Source organism: Pelophylax lessonae (assembly GCF_965119305.1).
Source record: "Pelophylax lessonae genome assembly, chromosome: 2".
NCBI lineage: Eukaryota > Metazoa > Chordata > Amphibia > Anura > Ranidae > Pelophylax > Pelophylax lessonae.
This window is the reverse complement of record NC_138769.1, coordinates 723,756,147-723,776,923: the sequence shown is the minus strand read 5'-3', so window position 1 is coordinate 723,776,923 and position 20,777 is coordinate 723,756,147. Positions and strand designations below refer to the sequence as shown.

Below are 20,777 nucleotides of genomic sequence, written 5' to 3'. Positions count from 1 at the left end.
AATGGGATACAGATGGTGAAAGAAAATCTGACGGGTTATAACCCTTCCTTATTCTATCCAAAAATTAGAAAAAACATTTTGCCTATAGTTCTACTTTAACCCCCCTGGCGGTAATCCCGAGTGTGGCTCAGGGTTAATTTTCAGTACCAAATGCGGTAACCCCGAGCCACACTCGGGATTACCCTGTAGTGAAACTTACCTTGTCCCTACAGTCCCCCGATGTCCTCCGGCCGATGCCGGTGTTCTGTCTATCAGATTCTGCAACCGGAAGTGACGGACAAGAAAACATACTGCGCATGCGCAGTGCGTTCCAATAGCTTTGCTTATGTGACAGAACACGAAGCAGCAGCAGACGTGTTCTTATGCCCACGCAACTCTTAAATTTCAGACTGATTTTAGCAGTAAACTCATCTTGTATACTGAAATAAACTAATTCACGGCGACCGAGTGAAATAGTCTATTTCCCTTTATAATCAGGTTGTCTCTGAGCAGTGCCGGGTGTACCAAGATGGCCGCCGCCACCTTCTACCCGCAGGTTTTTTGCTATATTTACTATATTACAATAATAATAGAAATGTAATACTATGATTCAGTATATAAGGTGAGTTTACTGGTAAAAATAAATCCAAAATTCAGGACTTGCGTGGGTGTAAGAAGATGTCCGCAGCTGCTTCGTGTTCTGTCACATTAGGAAAGCTTTTGTGACGGCCATTTTGGAACGCATGGCGCATGTGTAGTACGTTTTTTTTTTTTTTTCCGAATGTCACTTCCGGTTGCAGAATCTGATAGGTAGCGGTATTCGGATGGAACACCGGCATCCGTCTTCCGGGTTTCCCTTCCCTGCGAGCGCTGTGACACAGGGGGGCGGAACCGGGCGGAAAATTTAAAAAAAAACATGACCTGATACATTGTAATCTATTTGGTTTACATTTCTGTATCAAACCATTTCACCTCCGTTTTATCCCTAGTGTCCCCAGTGCCCTGCCTGCACTTTTACTGTTTTATTCCTTTTATTTTTATTTATAATTTTTTATTAATTTATTAATTAATAATTTTTATTCACTTACAGGCCCCTTTCACACTATTGGACCGTTCAGATCCGCCTGTCAGTTTTTCAGGTGGATCTGAACGGATGCCCCATGCATCTCTATGGGGCATCGGATGTCAGCTGAGACATGTCTGCTGACATCCGATCCGGTCTGTCAAATCCGGACGGATGGAAACCCTAATTTCCACCCGTCCAGCGGATCGGATCGGATGAGAATGGACAGGCAGTCCGTTCTCATCCGATTCCCCCATAGAGAACAGCGGGGACCTGACAGCTGTCTCCGCGCCGTGTGCGGAGACAGAGCTGCCATCCGCCTGCTCAGCGGGGGATCGGCGGATCGATCCCCCGCTGACATAAACGGAGTCCGCCGACAGACCGCCAGGTGTGAAAGGGGCCTTACTGTTTTATTTCTAAGAATTACAGGCCTACAATATAAAACAACAGATTTCCATGCAAAACAATGTACCGCTTTGACATTCAAAAATACTGACATAATCAGACCGCCAGGCATGCAAAAGTGGTACCTTAGTAATATCAGATTTTTAGCATGCCCCTCTGTGTGATCTGTATACAATGTAAGGTGTTTGCAGTTTGTAACCACCTGAGCGATCGTAGCATTGTAATGAAAAATATCTCCAATGTCAGTATTATTATTTTTATACAGGTTATATATAGTGCCAATTAGGGATCGACCGATTATCGGCACCACCGATATATCGAGGGGGCGATCTGCACTTTCCCCGATATATCGGAATCGGCCCCGGAGGTTACCGATATGCCTGCAGCTAGAGGAATCACCGGCGTCCATAGCTGACGGTTGGCTGTCTTGTAATGACAACCGATGCGGCTGAGAAACCCCTCGGCTGTCATTACAAGGAGCGGGAGGGGACGCCCCCCCCCCCCTCCAGCCGCCTTCTGCGGCTCGCCCGGGTCTCCTGTCCCACCGGGAAACCGGGGCAACCAGCCTGCACGGCCACCCAAGAGAAGACCTCCCGCCGCCTTCCACGGCTCACCCGGGTCTCCTGTCCCACCGGGAGACCCAGGCATCCTACCTGTACGGCCGCCGAAGACCCGATCAAAGCCGCATTCGGCTCTGATCAGGTCTCCATGTAAAAACCCAGAAGTGATGTCATGACACTTCTGGGTACTCGGCGCCAGATTCAAAAAAATTACAGCATTCAAAACAGCCAAACTTGGCGTTTTAAATGCTTTTCAGTGCCAAGGAGGGGTTTGGGGTCTTTTAGACCCTCAGATCCCTCCATAAGGAGTACCTGTGAAAAAAAAAAATAAATACATTTTACATGTCCGAAAATATTGGCCGATACCGATATTCGATGACCAAAATATCAGTATCTGCATTAAAAAAACAATATCGGTCGATCACTAGTGCCAATTTAGGGCCGGTACAAGAGCCAAGCGGGCACCATGTTGAGGGGGGGGGTGCAAACTTTCAGCCCAGTCTGAGGTCCAGAGCGTTCTGGAGCAGGTTTTCATCAGGATTGTCTCTGTACATTGCTGCATTCATCTTTCCCTCGATCCTGACTAGTCTCCCAGTTCCTGCCGCTGAAAAACATCCCCACAACATGATGCTGCCACCACCATGCTTCACTGTAGGATGGTATTGCCCAGGTGATGAGTGGTGCCTGGTTTCCTCCAGACATGACGCCTGCCATTCAGCCCAAAGAGTTCAATCTTCGTTTTATCAGACCAGAGAATTTTGTTTCTCATGGTCTGAGAGTCCTTCAGGTGCCTTTTGGCAAACTCCAGGCGGGCTGTCATGTGCCTTTTACTGAGGAGTGGCTTCCGTCTGGCCACTCTACCATACAGGCCTGATTGGTGGAGTGCTGCAGAGATGGTTGTTCTTCTGGAAGGTTCTCCTCTCTCTTCTTCCATTTACAGATGATGGAGGTCACTGTGCTCATTGGGACCTTCAATGCTGCAGACATTTTTCTGTACCCTTCCCCAGATCTGTGCCTCCATACAATCCGTACCCTTCCCCCAGATCTGTGCCTCCATACAATCCGTACCCTTCCCCAGATCTGTGCCTCCATACAATCCGTACCCTTCCCCCAGATCTGTGCCTCCATACAATCCGTACCCTTCCCCCAGATCTGTGCCTCCATACAATCCGTACCCTCCCCCAGATCTGTGCCTCCATACAATCCATACCCTTCCCCAGATCTGTGCCTCCATACAATCCGTACCCTTCCCCCAGATCTGTGCCTCCATACAATCCGTACCCTTCCCCCAGATCTGTGCCTCCATACAATCCGTACCCTCCCCCAGATCTGTGCCTCCATACAATCCATACCCTTCCCCAGATCTGTGCCTCCATACAATCCGTACCCTTCCCCAGATCTGTGCCTCCATACAATCCGTACCCTTCCCCCAGATCTGTGCCTCCATACAATCAGTACCCTCCCCCAGATCTGTGCCTCCATACAATCTGTACCCTTCCCCCAGATCTGTGCCTCCATACAATCTGTACCCTTCCCCCAGATCTGTGCCTCCATACAATCCATACCCTCCCCCAGATCTATGCCTCCATACAATCCGTACCCTTCCCCCAGATCTGTGCCTCCATACAATCCGTACCCTTCCCCAGATCTGTGCCTCTATACAATCCATACCCTCCCCCAGATCTGTGCCTCCATACAATCCGTACCCTTCCCCCAGATCTGTGCCTCCATACAATCCATACCCTTCCCCCAGATCTGTGCCTCCACACAATCCATACCCTTCCCCCAGATCTGTGTCTCCACACAATCCGTACCCTTCCCCCCAGATCTGTGCTTCCATACAATCCGTACCCTTCCCCCAGATCTGTGCCTCCATACAATCCGTACCCTTCCCCAGATCTGTGCCTCCATACAATCCGTACCCTCCCCCCAGATCTGTGCCTCCACACAATCCGTACCCTTCCCCAGATCTGTGCTTCCATACAATCCGTACCCTTCCCCCCAGATCTGTGCTTCCATACAATCCGTACCCTTCCACCAGATCTGTGCCTCCATACAATCCTGTCTCAGAGGTCTACAGACAATTTCTTGGACTTCATGGCTTGGTTTGTGCTCTGACATGCACTGTTAACTGTGGGACCTTATATAGACAGGGGTGTGCCTTTCCAAATCATGTCCAGTCAACTGAATTTACCACAGGTGGACTCCAATCAAGTTGTAGAAACATCTCAAGGATGATCAGTGGAAACAGGATGCACCTGAGCTCAGTTTTGAGTGTCATGGCAAAGGGTGTGAATACTTATGTACATGGGATTTTTTATTTTTAATACATTTGCAAAGATTTCAAACAAACTTCTCTCACGTTGTCATTATGGGGGATTGTTTGTTATGTTACGGCCTTATTCCAAAATTGATTAAATTCATTATTTTCCTCAAAATTCTACAAAGTGTGGAAAAAGTGAAGCGCTGTGAATACTTTCCGGATGCACTGTGAAGTCAGACCAGATTTATGACCCTATATGCAGCCTGGCTGCTTCACTGTAATAAATTATAAGGGTTCAGCTGAGCTTTAACCACTTGCTTACCGGGTACTTATACCCCCTTCCTGCCCAGGCCAAATTTCTGCTTTCAGCGCTGTCACACTTTGAATGAGTATTGCACGGTCATGCTACACTGTACCAAAATGACATTTTTATATTTTTTTCACACAAATTCTGTTGTATGTAATCACCACTGGGTTTTTTATTTTTTGCTAAACAAACAAAAAAAACAGAAAATGTTGAAGAAAAACAAAAACGTTTTTCGTATTTTGTTATACATTTTGCAAACAGGTAATTTTGCTCCTTCACTGATGGGCACTGATGAGGCGGCACTGGTGGTCACTAATCAGGAGGCACTGATGGGTGCTGATAGGCAGCACAGAGAGGCGGCACTGATAGGTGGCGCTGGGGGGCACTGATGAGGCTGCACTGATGGGTGCTGATAGGCGGCACAGAGAGGTAGCACTAATGGGCACTGATGAGGCAGCACTGGTGGGCACTAATCAGGAGGCACTAATGGGGTGGCACTGATGGGTGCTGGTAGGCGGCCCTGATAGGTGGCGCTGGTGGGCACTGATGAGGCTGCACTGATGGGTGCTGATAGGCGGCACAGAGAGGTAGCACTAATGGGCACTGATGAGGCGGCACTGGTGGGCACTAGTCAGGAGGCACTAATGAGGCTGCACTGATGGGTGCTGATAGGTGCTGATAGGCGGCACTGATGGGCACTGATAGGTGGTGCTGGTCGGTACTGATGAGGTTACACTGATGGGTGCTGACAGGCGGCACAGAGAGGGAGCACTAATGGGCACTGATGAGGTGGCACTGGTGGGCACTAATCAGGAGGCACTAATGAGGCTGTACTGATGGGTGCTGATAGGCGGCACTGATAGGTGGCGCTGGTGGGCACTGATGACGCTGCACTGATGGATGCTGATAGGCGGCACAGAGAGGTGGCACTAATAGACACTGATGAGGCGGCACTGGTGGGCACAAATCAGGATGCATTAATAAGGCTTTACTGATGGGTGGCACTGATGAGTACTGATAGGTTGCACAGAGAGGCGGCACTGGTGGGTACTGATTGTCAGCACTGAATAGCGGCACTGGTGGGCACTTAGGGGACCGATGTCCCTCTAACAGAAGTCGGTTAACGTTTTTTTTTTTTTTCTTTTCCTCACGCTGACAGCTGATCACATGGTAAAGAGCCCGTTGTGATTGGCCCTTTACCCTGCTCTGTGATCAGCCGAGTCTCAAGGGGCACGCAGGTGGCGTGAGAACAGGGGGACGTCCATGTATGCCCTACCAGCATTTGAAGCCCGTGCTGTAGTCGTCTTTCAGCTATAGCGTGGGCATCAAGTGGTTAATGGTGCAGAAGGTGGAGCTTAGTTGCGTCAGTTGGCGACATAATAGCACGCCAAAACCTTCATCGCTGTCTCCCTTCCCCCACCTTCCACTCTCCATCGTTATCCTTTTGGTTTGGGTTTGGCGATGGGCATTGGATTGGGGACTCCAGTCTGACTCCCCCGGCGTGGGATGTTTGTGCTTTCTAAGATGACCTCATTCGCGCTGCAAATCTCTAATTTACGACGGGGCAACCGCAGTCCTCTGCGCAGAGTTTTATGGGTCCCTTATGAAGTGTAAGGAAGTCTAGCCTAAGTGTGGAGCGCACTACCCCGGACCGTCATAAATCAGCCCGTGTTTTTCACCGACGGCCTCGCCGCGCAAGCTGTGACACCACTTGTAAAATTCTAACAGCCAGAAAATTAAAAATAAATAAATAAAACTATTGCAGACGGGACCGTGCCAGAGCTGGCGGGGGGCAGACGGTGCCAATTCATAGCGAAGGGTGAAAAATGACTGCCTTATAGTCCGTGGCACCGGCCTGGCAAAGTAATGGCACCTTCTCGGGTTTCACTGAAACCGGCCTTCTGTATTCTCTCCAGAACATTACTGTCTATTCTTCTCTGCTTAAAGTCTATGTACATCTTTACAATCAATGCCGATTATTTCCTTCCTTTTGGTTTAGTAAATCTATCAATGGAAACATTTTATTTTATCTGTTTGCTAAGTGAAAAAAAAAAAAAAAATGCTGATTTTGTTAGAAATTAGGTGCACTTATACATTCACCGGCCACTTTATTAGGTACACCGGTTCAATTGCTTGGTAACACAAATTGCTAATCAGCCAACCACATGGCAGCAACACAAAGCATTTAGGCATCTAGATGTGGTGAAGACGACTTGCTGAACTTCAAACGGAGCATCAGAATGGGGAAGAGAGAGGATTTAGGTGACTTTTGAACGTGGCATGATTGTTGGTGCCAGACGGGCTGAAAACTCGCTGATCTACTGGGATTTTCACACACAACAATCTCTCGGGGTTTACAGAGAATGATGGGAAAAAGAGAAAATATCCAGTGAGCGGCAGTTGTATGGAGGAAAATGCCTGAGGAGAATAGGCAGACTGGTTCCAAATGATAGAAAGCCAACAGTAACTCAAAAACCACTCATTGCATCCAAGGTATGCAGAATACCATCTCTGAACGCAAAAAACACTTCGAACCTTAAAAAAGAGGTGCCACTCCTGTCAGCTAAAAACAGGAAACTGAGGCTATAATGGGCACAGGCTCACCAAAATTGGACAATAGAAGATTGGAAAAACGTTGCCTTGTCTGATGAGTCTCCATTTCAGCTGCGACATTCAGATGGTCGGGTCAGAATTTGGTGCATGGATCCATCCTGCCTTGTATCACCGGTTCAGGCTGGTGGTGGTGGTGTAATGGTGTGGGGGAGGAGGAGGGGAGTAATGGTACAGGCTGGTGTTGGGGGGGTAATGGTTCAGGTTGGTGGTGGTGGTGTAATGATGTGGGGAGGAAGAGGAGAGGGGGGGTAATGGTTCAGGCTGGTGGTGGTGTAATGGTGTGTGGGGGGGGGGGGGGGTAATGGTTCAGGCTGGTGGTGGTGGTGTAATGGTGTGTGTGGGGGGGGGTAATGGGTCAGGCTAGTGGTGGTGGTGTAATGGTGTGGGGGAGGAGGAGGAGGAGAAGGGGGGTAATGGTCCAGGCTGGTGGTGGTGGTGTAATGGTGGGGGGGGGGGGTAATGGTTAAGGCTGGTGGTGGTGCTGTAATGGTGTGGGGGAGGAGGAGGAGAGGGGGTAATGGTTCAGGCTGGTGGTGGTGGTGTAATGGTGGGGGGGGGTAATGGTTAAGGCTGGTGGTGGTGCTGTAATGGTGTGGGGGAGGAGGAGGAGAGGGGGTAATGGTTCAGGCTGGTGGTGGTAGTGTAATGGTGGTGGGTAATGGTTCAGGCTGGTGGCGGTGGTGTAATGGTGTGGGGAGGAGAAGAAGAGGGGGGGGTAATGCTTCAGGCTGGTGGTGGTGGTGTATTGGTGTGTGTGGGGGGGGTGTAATGGTTCAGGCTGGTGGTGGAGGTGGTGTAATGATGTGGGGAGGAGGAGGAGAGGGGGGTAATGGTTCAGGCTGGTTGTGGTGGTGTATTGGTGTGTGTGGGGGGGGGGGGGCGTAATGGTTCAGGCTGGTGGTGGTGTAATGATGTGGGGTGGAGGAGGAGAGGGGGGTAATGGTTTAGGCTGGTGGTGGTGTATTGGTGTGTGGGGGGCGTAATGGTTCAGGGTGGTGGTGGTGTAATGATGTGGGGAGGAGGAGGAGAGGGGGGGGTAATGGTTCAGGCTGGTGGTGGTGGTGTAATGGTGTGGAGGAGGAGGGGGGGGGGAGTAATGGTTCAGGCTGGTGGTGGTGGTGTATTGGTGTGTGGGGGGGCGTAATGGTTCAGGGTGGTGGTGGTGGTGTAATGATGTGGGGAGGAGGAGGAGAGGGGGGGGGGGGGGTAATGGTTCAGGCTGATGGTGGTGGTGTAATGGTGTAGAGGAGGGGGGGGGGTAATGGTTCAGGCTGGTGGTGGTGGTGTAATGGTGTAGAGGAGGGGGGGGGGGGGTAATGGTTCAGGCTGGTGGTGGTGGTGGTGTAATGGTGTGGAGGAGGGGGGGGGAGTAATGGTTCAGGCTGGTGGTGGTGGTGTAATGGTGTAGAGGAGGGGGGGGGTAATGGTTCAGGCTGGTGGTGGTGGTGTAATGGTGTAGAGGAGGGGGGGGGGGTAATGGTTCAGGGTGGTGGTGGTGGTGGTGTAATGGTGTGGAGGAGGGGGGGGGGTAATGGTTCAGGCTGGTGGTGGTGGTGGTGTAATGGTGTGGAGGAGGGGGGGGGGGTAATGGTTCAGGCTGGTGGTGGTGGTGTATTGGTGTGTGTGGGGGGGGGGGTAATGGTTCAGGCTGCTGGTGGTGGTGGTGTAATGGTGTGGAGGAGGGGGGGGGAGTAATGGTTCAGGCTGGTGGTGGTGGTGGTGTATTGGTGTGTGTGTGTGGGGGGGGGGGGGGGGGTAATGGTTCAGGCTGCTGGTGGTGGTGTAATGGTGTAGAGGAGGGGGGGGGGTAATGGTTCAGGCTGGTGGTGGTGGTGGTGTAATGGTGTGGAGGAGGGGGGCGGGGGTAATGGTTCAGGCTGGTGGTGGTGGTGTATTGGTGTGTGTGGGGGGGGGGGGGGGGTAATGGTTCAGGCTGCTGGTGGTGGTGTAATGGTGTGGAGGAGGGGGGGGGTGTAATGGTTCAGGCTGGTGGTGGTGGTGGTGGTGGTGTAATGGTGTGGAGGAGGGGGGGGGGGGAGTAATGGTTCAGGCTGGTGGTGGTGGTGTAATGGTGTGGAGGAGGGGGGGGGAGTAATGGTTCAGGCTGGTGGTGGTGGTGTGTGTGTGGGGGGGGGGGGGGGGTAATGGTTCAGGCTGGTGGTGGTGGTGTATTGGTGTGTGTGTGGGGGGGGGGGGGGGTAATGGTTCAGGCTGGTGGTGGTGGTGTATTGGTGTGTGTGTGTGGGGGGGGGGGTAATGGTTCAGGCTGGTGGTGGTGGTGTAATGGTGTGGAGGAGGGGGGGGGAGTAATGGTTCAAGCTGGTGGTGGTGGTGTGTATGTGTGGGGGGGGGGGGGTAATGGTTCAGGCTGGTGGTGGTGGTGTAATGGTGTGGAGGAGGGGGGGGGGAGTAATGGTTCAGGCTGGTGGTGGTGGTGGTGTATTGGTGTGTGTGTGTGTGGGGGGGGGGGGGGGGTAATGGTTCAGGCTGCTGGTGGTGGTGTAATGGTGTAGAGGAGGGGGGGGGGGGTAATGGTTCAGGCTGGTGGTGGTGGTGGTGTAATGGTGTGGAGGAGGGGGGGGGTAATGGTTCAGGCTGGTGGTGGTGGTGTATTGGTGTGTGTGGGGGGGGGGGGTAATGGTTCAGGCTGCTGGTGGTGGTGTAATGGTGTGGAGGAGGGGGGGGGGAGTAATGGTTCAGGCTGGTGGTGGTGGTGTATTGGTGTGTGTGTGTGGGGGGGGGTAATGGTTCAGGCTGGTGGTGGTGGTGGTGTAATGGTGTGGAGGAGGGGGGGGGTGTAATGGTTCAGGCTGGTGGTGGTGGTGGTGTAATGGTGTGGAGGAGGGGGGGGGGAGTAATGGTTCAGGCTGGTGGTGGTGGTGTAATGGTGTGGAGGAGGGGGGGGGAGTAATGGTTCAGGCTGGTGGTGGTGGTGTGTGTGTGTGGGGGTGGGGGGGGTAATGGTTCAGGCTGGTGGTGGTGGTGTATTGGTGTGTGTGTGTGGGGGGGGGGGGTAATGGTTCAGGCTGGTGGTGGTGGTGTAATGGTGTGGAGGAGGGGGGAGGAGTAATGGTTCAGGCTGGTGGTGGTGGTGTGTATGTGTGGGGGGGGGGGTAATGGTTCAGGCTGGTGGTGGTGGTGTAATGGTGTGGAGGAGGGGGGGGGGAGTAATGGTTCAGGCTGGTGGTGGTGGTGGTGTATTGGTGTGTGTGTGTGGGGGGGGGGGGGGTAATGGTTCAGGCTGCTGGTGGTGGTGTAATGGTGTAGAGGAGGGGGGGGGGGGTAATGGTTCAGGCTGGTGGTGGTGGTGGTGTAATGGTGTGGAGGAGGGGGGGGGGGGTAATGGTTCAGGCTGGTGGTGGTGGTGTATTGGTGTGGTGGGGGGGGGGGGGGGGTAATGGTTCAGGCTGCTGGTGGTGGTGTAATGGTGTGGAGGAGGGGGGGGGGGGGAGTAATGGTTCAGGCTGGTGGTGGTGGTGGTGTAATGGTGTGGAGGAGGGGGGGGGGTAATGGTTCAGGCTGGTGGTGGTGGTGTAATGGTGTGGAGGAGGGGGGGGGAGTAATGGTTCAGGCTGGTGGTGGTGGTGGTGTGTGTGTGGGGGGGGGGGGGTAATGGTTCAGGCTGGTGGTGGTGGTGTATTGGTGTGTGTGTGTGGGGGGGGGGGGGTTAATGGTTCAGGCTGGTGGTGGTGGTGGTGTATTGGTGTGTGGGGGGGGGGGGGTAATGGTTCAGGCTGGTGGTGGTGGTGTATTGGTGTGTGTGTGTGTGGGGGGGGGGGGGTAATGGTTCAGGCTGGTGGTGGTGGTGTATTGGTGTGTGTGTGTGTGGGGGGGGTAATGGTTCAGGCTGGTGGTGGTGGTGGTGGTGTATTGGTGTGTGTGGGGGGGGTAATGGTTCAGGCTGGTGGTGGTGGTGTATTGGTGTGTGTGTGGGGGGGGGGGGGGGTAATGGTTCAGGCTGGTGGTGGTGGTGGTGTATTGGTGTGTGTGGGGGGGGGGGGGGGGTAATGGTTCAGGCTGGTGGTGGTGGTGGTGGTGTATTGGTGTGTGTGGGGGGGGTAATGGTTCAGGCTGGTGGTGGTGGTGTATTGGTGTGTGTGTGGGGGGGGGGGTAATGGTTCAGGCTGGTGGTGGTGGTGGTGTATTGGTGTGTGTGTGGGGGGGGGGTAATGGTTCAGGCTGGTGGTGGTGGTGGTGGTGTATTGGTGTGTGTGGGGGGGGGGGGGGGTAATGGTTCAGGCTGGTGGTGGTGGTGGTGGTGTATTGGTGTGTGTGGGGGGGGTAATGGTTCAGGCTGGTGGTGGTGGTGTATTGGTGTGTGTGTGGGGGGGGGGTAATGGTTCAGGCTGGTGGTGGTGGTGGTGTATTGGTGTGTGTGTGGGGGGGGGGGGGGTAATGGTTCAGGCTGGTGGTGGTGGTGGTGTATTGGTGTGTGTGTGTGTGGGGGGGGGGGGGGTAATGGTTCAGGCTGGTGGTGGTGGTGTATTGGTGTGTGTGGGGGGGGGGGGGTAATGGTTCAGGCTGGTGGTGGTGGTGTATTGGTGTGTGTGGGGGGGGGGGGGGTAATGGTTCAGGCTGGTGGTGGTGGTGTATTGGTGTGTGTGGGGGGGGGGGGGTAATGGTTCAGGCTGGTGGTGGTGGTGTAATAGTGTGGGGGATATTTTCTTGGCACACTGTGGACCCCTAAGTACCAATTGAGCATCGCTTACACACCACGGCCTACCTGAGTATTGTTACTGACCATGTCCATCCCTTTATGACAAGGATCCTCAAACTACGACCCTCCTGCTGTTGAGGAACTACACATCCCATGAGGCATTGTAAAACTCTGACATTCACAGACATGACTAGGCATGATGGGAATTGTAGTTCCTGAACAACTGGAGGGCCATAGTTTGAAGATCCCTGCTTTATGACTACTGTGTCCCCATCTTCTGATGGCTTCTTCCAGCAGGATAATGCTCCATGTCACAAAGCTCCAATCATCTCACCACTGCTTTCTTCACCATAACAATGAGGTCACTGTCCTCCAATGGCCTCCACACTCACCAGATCTCATCCAATAGAGCACCTTTGGGATGTGGTGGAGCAGGAGATTCTCATCATGGATGTGCAGCCAACAAATCTGCAGCAACTGTGTGATGATGTTGTCACTATGGAGCAAAATCTTTGAGAAATGTTTCCAACATCATATTGAATCTATTCCACGAAGAATGAAGGCAGTTCTGAAGGAAGAGGGGTCCAACCCGGTACTAGCAAGGCGTACCTAATAAAGTGGCCGGTGACTGTATATATGTATGGGTAGAGTGTTGGATGTCAACATAATTACACCATGGGATGCGTCATTCCTACCATAATACACCGAATACAAAGTCACCAAAATTCTTTGGGACTTTACCACTTCTGACACTTCTCACCTTTATATAAAAATCTACTTTTTTTTTTTTTTGCTATAAAATTACTTAAAACCCCCAAACATTATATATATATATATATTTTTTTTTTTTTTTTTCAATCAGAGGCCCTAGAGAATAAAATGGTGGGTGTTGAAATTTTTTATGTCACGCAGTATTTGCTCGGCGGGTTTTAGATGCAAAATGGTTGGGGGAAAAATACACTTAGGTGAATTTTCATGCGCAAAAACACAATATAATACCCAATTGTTTGGTAAAATATAAAAGATGAAGTTACGCTGAGTAAATCAATGCCTAACATATCACGCTTTAAAATCACACATGCTTGTGGAACGCCGCCAAATTACGGTACTTCAAAATCTCCATAGGCGGCAGTTTATAAGCCTTTACAGGTTATCAGTTTGGAGTCACAGGTCTGGTGCTGGAATTATTGCTCTGGCTCGAACGTGATACCTCACATGTGTGGTGCGATTGCCGTTTACATATACGTACGTGAATATTTAGATGTCCTTGTAAGGATTTGGACTGAACCATTGGGTGCCCTTTTGGTTCCTCCCACAGGCCGGGGGCACCTATTGCATGTGCCCGCCCCCACCTTTAAAGTGTATCCACTTCCAGCGAGTGTTTGTTGTCTATAAAAATTGTCATTACGTTTCTGGGGCCGGAAGAGTCCTAAAGAAGCGGAGTATCCCACGAAACACGTCGGCCTTCAATGCAATTGTTGCATTGTGTGAACATTGTTTTTATATGTACGGTCTTAATATTACACTTTTGTAATAAAATGTTGTGAATTTTAATTGGTTGTCGTGATGGGTATATTTATCACTATTGGAGGCATATTTATCACTATTGGAGGTATATTTATCACTATTGGAGGCATATTTATCACTATTGGAGGCATATTTATCACTATTGGAGATATATTTATCACTATTGGAGGCATATTTATCACTATTGAAGGCATATTTATCACTATTGGAGGCATAATTATCCCTATTGGAGGCATAATTATCACTATTGGAGATATATTTATCACTATTGGAGGCATATTTATCACTATTGGAGGCATAATTATCACTATTGGAGGTATATTTATCACTATTGGAGGTATATTTATCACTATTCAAGGTATATTTATCACTATTGGAGGCATATTTATCACTATTGGAGGTATATTTATCACTATTGGAGGCATATTTATCACTATTGGAGGCATATTTATCACTATTGGAGGTATATTTATCACTATTGGAGGCATATTTTATCACTATTGGAGGCATATTTATCACTATTGGAGGTATATTTATCACTATTGGAGGTATATTTATCACTATTGGAGGTATATTTATCACTATTGGAGGCATATTTATCACTATTGGAGGTATATTTATCACTATTGGAGGTATATTTATCACTATTGGAGGTATATTTATCACTATTGGAGGCATATTTATCACTATTTGAGGCATATTCAAAGTCCCAAAAAAATCTTGTCCCGTTGTATTCAGAAATGGAGAGCTCTCTTGTGTCCTCACTAGCGTCTCCCCCCCCCCCCCCCCCACCAGCTTCTTATCTTGGACTACAGAATGATTAGCTATGTTGTAGATATCTGAGAAGGGGGAGAGTTTGAGCAGTATAGCAAAAGGCACTGGGCAGGGCTGACACCACTCTGTCCACAAACATGTTGTCAGCCCACTACAGGGGTTGAGTACTAGGGATCGACCGATTATATCAGGGGCCGATATGCACTTTCCCTGATATATCGGAATCGGCTTTTGGATTTACCGATATTGCCGATATTTAGGGAAAGTGCTTGTACCGGTATCGGTGTCCATGGCCGACGGTCGGCTGACTTGTAATGACAACCAATGTGGCTGAGAAGCCTCTCGGCTGTCATTACAAGGAGTGGGAGGGGATGTCCTCCCCTCCTCCCGCCGCCTTCCACGGCTCGCTCGGGTCTCCCGTCTAACCGGTAGACCCGGGCATCCTACCGCCTCCGCCGAAGAGAAGACTCAGTGTACTGCGTCTCATTGTAGAAATCCCGGAAGTGATGTCATGACATCACTTCCGGGTACTCATCGCCAAATTAAAAAAACTGACAGCATTCAAACCAGCCAAACTTGGCGTTTTGAATGCTTTTCGGTGCCGAGGAGGGGTTTGGGGTCTTTTGGACCCCCCAGATCCCTCCACAAGGAGTACCTTTATAAAAAAAATAAATAAAAAAAAAAATTTTTTTTTTTACATGTTCGAAAATTTCGACTGATATACGATGACCAAAATATCGGTATCGGCATTAAAAAAACGATGTCGGTCGATCACTACTGAGTACATTTCTGGCAAATCAACTGATTTATTTATACTTGCAGGGTCCTTAAAATGGGTACGGCATGGCAGCTGTGCATGTACTGCAGAGATGTACTGAATATATTTTATTTTTCCGAGATATTCACTTTAAAGCTGAACTCCGGGATATAAGGAAATGTTTTCTAAATACATTGGTCATGTGTTTTCATCTTTAAATCTCGGTGTGCTTTGTGTATTTCTTTTAGATCTATGTAGTAATCCAGTGTGAGAATTCCTGTAATAAAGACCGCTCACTGCTGCTCTCTCCTTGTACAGGGTGACTGGTCTTGTCTCCGCCCCCCCCCCCCCCCCCCACTGTAGTTTTCTGCTCTCTCTCCTTGTACAGGGTGACTGGTCTGGTCTCCGCCCCCTCCTGTAGTTTTCTGCTCTCTCTCCATGTACAGGGTGGACTGGTCTTGTCTCCGCCCCCTCCTATAGTTTTCTGCTCTCTTTCCTTGTACAGGGTGACTGGTCTTGTCTCCGCCCCCCTCCTGTAGTTTTCTGCTGAGAAGTTCATTGTTAGGGATTATATACATGTTAAAGCTGATCTCCAGGCCAACCCCAAAATACCAGGCAGTGTGACTATCTGAATTTGACCTGGTATCAACCTTTTGCAGTCCATGTACAGCAGGGCTGGAGTGTGAAAGGAAGAAGCAGCACAAGAAGCCGATAAGTTTTTGTTAACAAGAAGCATGCTGCTAGGAGAAAGCAGAGTGATGGAAAGATGAGTTTGTCACTGTACTGCTCCTCCTTGCACTGTCCAGTCACAAGCTGGGGGAAGGAGAGATGACCTGGGTTCAGAGGGCATGGGTTAATTAATAGAAAAGGCAGAATTTTTTGCTCTCAGGAAAACATAAATACCACAAAATAGAATAATAAGGCAGCCAACCATAAAGGCAAGATTACATACCTAAGGATAAATATAGAAATAAGGTAGTGCCAATAAATATAAAATGATAAATAATTGGTTAAAAGTTCATCATCCGTTTGAAAACATAAATCCAATATTAGATAAACCTAGATATTAGGCATCAATATTGTAAGTCCATAATAAAAATAAGAAGGAGACGTCCAAAACCAGTGAGGAAAGGTGAAAACAGGCAACGATCACCCTGTGGATATTCAATCAGCTTACCGGACATACATGACCCTCGATCAGAGTGGTCATATAAGGCAGTAGTGACAGGTACTCAAAACTGGCAATACCAAGCACACGAATTCCAGCTTGTGTTGGAGAGGAAGTACTTCAGAACAAAAAAGGGGCCAAATGGTGTAGTATGTCTCAACAATTAATAAAGTTTACTGTTTAAAAAGTCACTCACATGAATACACGAGAAAAGCCAGCATGTACAATCTCAAACGAACCGCGGTGTGGGCGTGCTAGCGTCCGACAGAGGTAACGTCTTATATGTTTCGTCATCAAATTGACGTCATAAGGGGTTACTTAATGCTGGCCATCAGGCTGAGGGCATCTAGTGGCAGAAAAAAAAGTACAGTAAACCCCCCTCCATTGCGGGGGTTACGTTCCGGACCCAGCCGCGAAAAGTGAAATTCCGCGAAATAGAAAAACCCTATTAAAATGCATTGTAGGCATGATTTTTTTACTGTCACTGTACGTGTAGAAGCATTTTAAGGTCTTTAAACACACTTTTAAAACAATAGAAACTCATTTAAACACATAAAAGATACTTAGAGACAGAGCAAGAGCTATGAAAAACACAAAAATCTTTCATTTTTAATGATTTATATAGTAAAATAACATTACAAAAAAAAACGCGAATTACCGGGACCGCAAAAACTGAACCGCCATGTAGCGGGGGATTACTGTACTGTGGGTTTAAGATTAACATTCAGATTTGTTATTTTATTTCTTAATCTAGTTTTATTGTGTGTTTGACTTCTGCGTTATATGTACTTTTAAACTCTTTCAATTTTGCTTTCTTTTCTTTCCTTTGCATAGGTCAGTGGAACATTTTCAGGCCCCAGCCCCCCGAACTGAACATAACAGAGATTTCTGAAATGCAGGCTGAAGCATTGTAGTGGGAAATAAAACGTTCTACTGATGTCACTGATGTCCAGCCCCCAATACTAAGAGATGAGAAAAAATTTCAAGCCAACTTCTAACCAATCCAACACAAGAGGTGGCTGTAACCCAGAGAACCAGCTGCAGCACTGGAAAGTCTTAAGCAAGATGGCCGCTGTCTTGACAACCGAGTTCTCTGACCAGGAGGCCATAGACTGTGGGCCGGAAAAACTTCTTTGGGAGTAAGAGGAACTAAACTGTAAGATCCTTTTGTGTGCTCTCCAGTCTTCCCCTATCTTCGGGGAGATCCTGCTCTTCAATGATTCCCTACTGAGCTGGAATTGAGAGAGGTTAACACGTAAAAAAACGACTGCATTCATCTTATCATAACTGCCAAATTCACATCCATCAATGGATTACTCACACCCTCTGATTTCCAAATTGGTTTACTAATTGTTTAACGCCGCTTTAAGGAACAAAACCCAAGACTTGGGTGGGATGTTTCTCAAGTGCCAATCTCATTGCATCACTGGTCTGAACACACAGCCTAAAATTAAAATAATTAAAATAGCCACCCCTACACGGTTGATGAAAGTAGGGGATGGACTAGTACACAGGAGCTTACTCCACCATCCCACTAACCAACGGTCCACCAAAGCTGCTCTACATAGTGGTCTCTGGCTGATCTTGTCAATGTCATCACACTAGACCAGTGGTCTCCAAACTGTGGCCCCTTGCTTGCCTTTATCTGGCCTTTATGGCACTATTCCTTCCACTGACATTAACATCGGGGCATTGTTCCTCCCACTCCTCCTGTGGCGCTTCCCCACCCTATGCACATGTGTTTTCAAGAGATTGATGCCACATTCATTGAGACCGGAGCTTGGAGTGTGGCATCCATCTTTTGAAAAGGCATGGTGGAGGAGGAGTGCCATAAACTCTCAGTTGTCGACTGGGTAGTGACCATTTTTCATGCCCTTACTAGGGCAGCATTAGAATAGTGTGGGGCAGAGGTAAACTTAAATGTGATTGTAAAGATTTTTTTTTATTATACAGTAATGTTATACTTACCTGTTCTATGCAATAGTGTTGCACAAAGCAGCCCCAAACCTTCTTTTCTGAGGTCCCCCGCTAGTGCACCGGGCCCCCCCCCTTTCCCAGAGCCCCTCGTGCGGTCTTGATCCTGAGCCAGGCTCTGTGTGTCATTTGACACACACAGCGCAGCTTAGCCCCGCCCCCACTCTCTCTTTACAGACTGTGGTTGACAGCATCAGGAGCCATTGGCTCCCACTGCTGCCTTCATGTCCAGTGAGGAGAAAGAGCCGCTTCTCTTGAGCACAGCCCTGGGTAAGGATTGGCTCAGGGTAAGTATAGGTGGGGGGGGGGGGGGCACAGTAGGTTTCTTACCTTATTGCAGAGAATATATTAAAGTAAAAAACCTTCTGCCTTTAAAAATACATTAAAACGGGTCTTCACCCTCTGTAAATACTTCCCTCCTTTCCACCCCTCCTCCAAATGATTAGCACTACTTTTTTGCCCCCTTTCCCCCATGCATGCCATTTGCCTAGGCCAGTGATGGCGAACCTTGGCACCCCAGATGTTTTGAAACTACATTTCCCATGATGCTCAACTACACTGCAGAGTGCATGAGCATCATGGGAAATGTAGTTCCAAAACATCTGGGGTGCCAAGGTTCGCCATCACTGGCCTAGGCGTATGGCATACACAGTGCTCGCTATGCCTTCTGGGATGGCATACACAGTGCTCGCTATGCCTTCTGGGATATGCATGTCCCATATCCAAGAAGGCAAGGCCCTTCATTCACAAAAGAGGATGGGGGAGCAGGACGGATAAACCCCAAAAAGCCAATGGGCCTCTTGATGATATCATAAACAACATGGCAGTGTGGGGCTGAGCAGTGGAAGAAGAGGAGAGGATCTCAGCAGGACACTGCTGGATCCCCTAGGTTGGTGAGCACCTGAAATGTACTCAACACACCACATGGTAAGCAGGGATAAAAAAATAAATGGGAGAGGATGGACGGGTGAAGGTCCTCTTTAAGCAGAGGGACTGGAGGGTACCTAGTGTAGTGAAGTGACTGGTTCACTTTTTAGCAATTCAATAACATTTCACAATTCTCAGCCATAGGTTCCCCATGTAGCGCACAGGGTGAAACTTTGCGCATTGGCCTCATTCCAAAGAAGTAGTAATAATTTACCTAGTGAATTGATAACAGCCACAATCTGGAAGTTTAGTGGGACAATCAGAGGGCGAGGGGGCAGAGATCTTTTCCTTGTGCCTCTCTGATGGCTTTAGATCACAGTGAATTGGAAGAAGAAAGCCTAAAAAAATAAAAATTCTGTGAATGACAGGTCCACTTTTAAACATACAATGCCAGGGGTATTGTTCCCTTATGGGATTCTAAGTTATCTTATTTATTTAGTTCTGCTCCAAGTTATGTACCCCGACAAATTCAAAATGAAAGGCTTGTAGTAACTTGGGTTGTTCCTTTATTGCTTACATTGCTCTGGCAGGCAAATGCTGTGCATTCAGATATAATGGGGCTCACAGAGTGCCGCCATATGTAAAAGACCAAGTTCATGCACTAGCTCTCTTAATACTTTAAAAGATGCACAGGCTGCAAGGCAAGGGGACTTTCCATATTGCTATGGGGAATGACAGAGGGTGGGGGGTATGGCAAAAATGAATTTATAAAAGGGATCACCCCTAGCCATCATGGCCACTACCTCTTGTATACAACACACAGGCCCTTATTTTTACATTTATTGGTAGAAAGAAATCAGACCAGAAATAAAGTGGAAAAGACAACGGAGCACCAAAACTGGTTCAGATTTGATTCATTTTTTATTTGAAGTTAGTTGCCAACAGGGGTTCTCTAATCTGCCCTTGTTGCCTGACAAGGAACAGTTGGGGTTAGTGTGTGTTGGAGAACCTTAAAGACCCCAGACATCAGATTACTATCCTTCCCTACCTTTCTATCCTGATCTTTCGTTAACCACAATTGTCTGTTATTACCGCAGTACATGTATTGATTCTAAAGCTCTGAAAAAGGGTGAGAGAACCCCACAAAAATGTGTTGGAAGATCACATCTGAGCATCCTATTAAATTGGCTCTCTGTGGTAATCCTTCAAGTTAAAGTTCTACCCAAGGTCCCCGAATGGTCTACCATAGTTACTCTGAAATATCAATCATCGGACAACAGATTTTGACTCTAAAGCCCTGAAAAAGGATGAGAGAACCCCCACAAATGTGTTGGAAGATCACATCTGAGCATCCTAAATGAATTGGCTTTCCATTGTATTTCTCTATGTTAAAGTTCTACCCAAGGTCCCTGAATGGTCTACCATATTTACTCTGAAATATCAATCATCGGACAACAGATTTTGACTCTAAAGCCCTGAAAAAGGATGAGAGAACCCCCACAAATGTGTTGGAAGATCAAATCTGAGCATCCTATTAAACTGGCTCGCCATGGTATTTCTTCAAGTTAAAGTTCTACCCAAGGTCCCCGAATGGTCTACCATATTTACTCTGAAATATCAACCATTAGACAACACATGTTGACTCTATAAAGTCCTGAGAAAGGATGAGAGAAACCCTTGAAGTGTGTTGAAAGATCACATCTAAGCATCCTATTAAACTGGCTTTCCATTGTCTTTAGTTAATATCCAAGGTCCCCAAATGATTTATCCAATTTACTATGAAATATCATCCATCAAAAACTTTAGGATCTACCACCACCTTCAACTCAACCGGTAGATCAGTATTTTTTTTTTTAAATCAAG

At 48.6% G+C, this 20,777-nt stretch overlaps 1 protein-coding gene across 1 annotated transcript in view; it reads left to right on the top strand.

Moving 5' to 3' along the window:
- The window catches only part of CHRDL2 (chordin like 2), a 166,501-nt gene extending 148,984 nt beyond the window's left edge, over nucleotides 1–17,517 (top strand). The window contains exon 11 of the mRNA XM_082244745.1: nucleotides 16,908–17,517. Coding sequence (XP_082100871.1) covers nucleotides 16,908–16,987 — 80 coding nt within the window. The 3' untranslated portion in view covers nucleotides 16,988–17,517. The remainder of the gene's footprint in view (nucleotides 1–16,907) is intronic.
- Nucleotides 17,518–20,777: the final 3,260 nt, after the last annotated feature.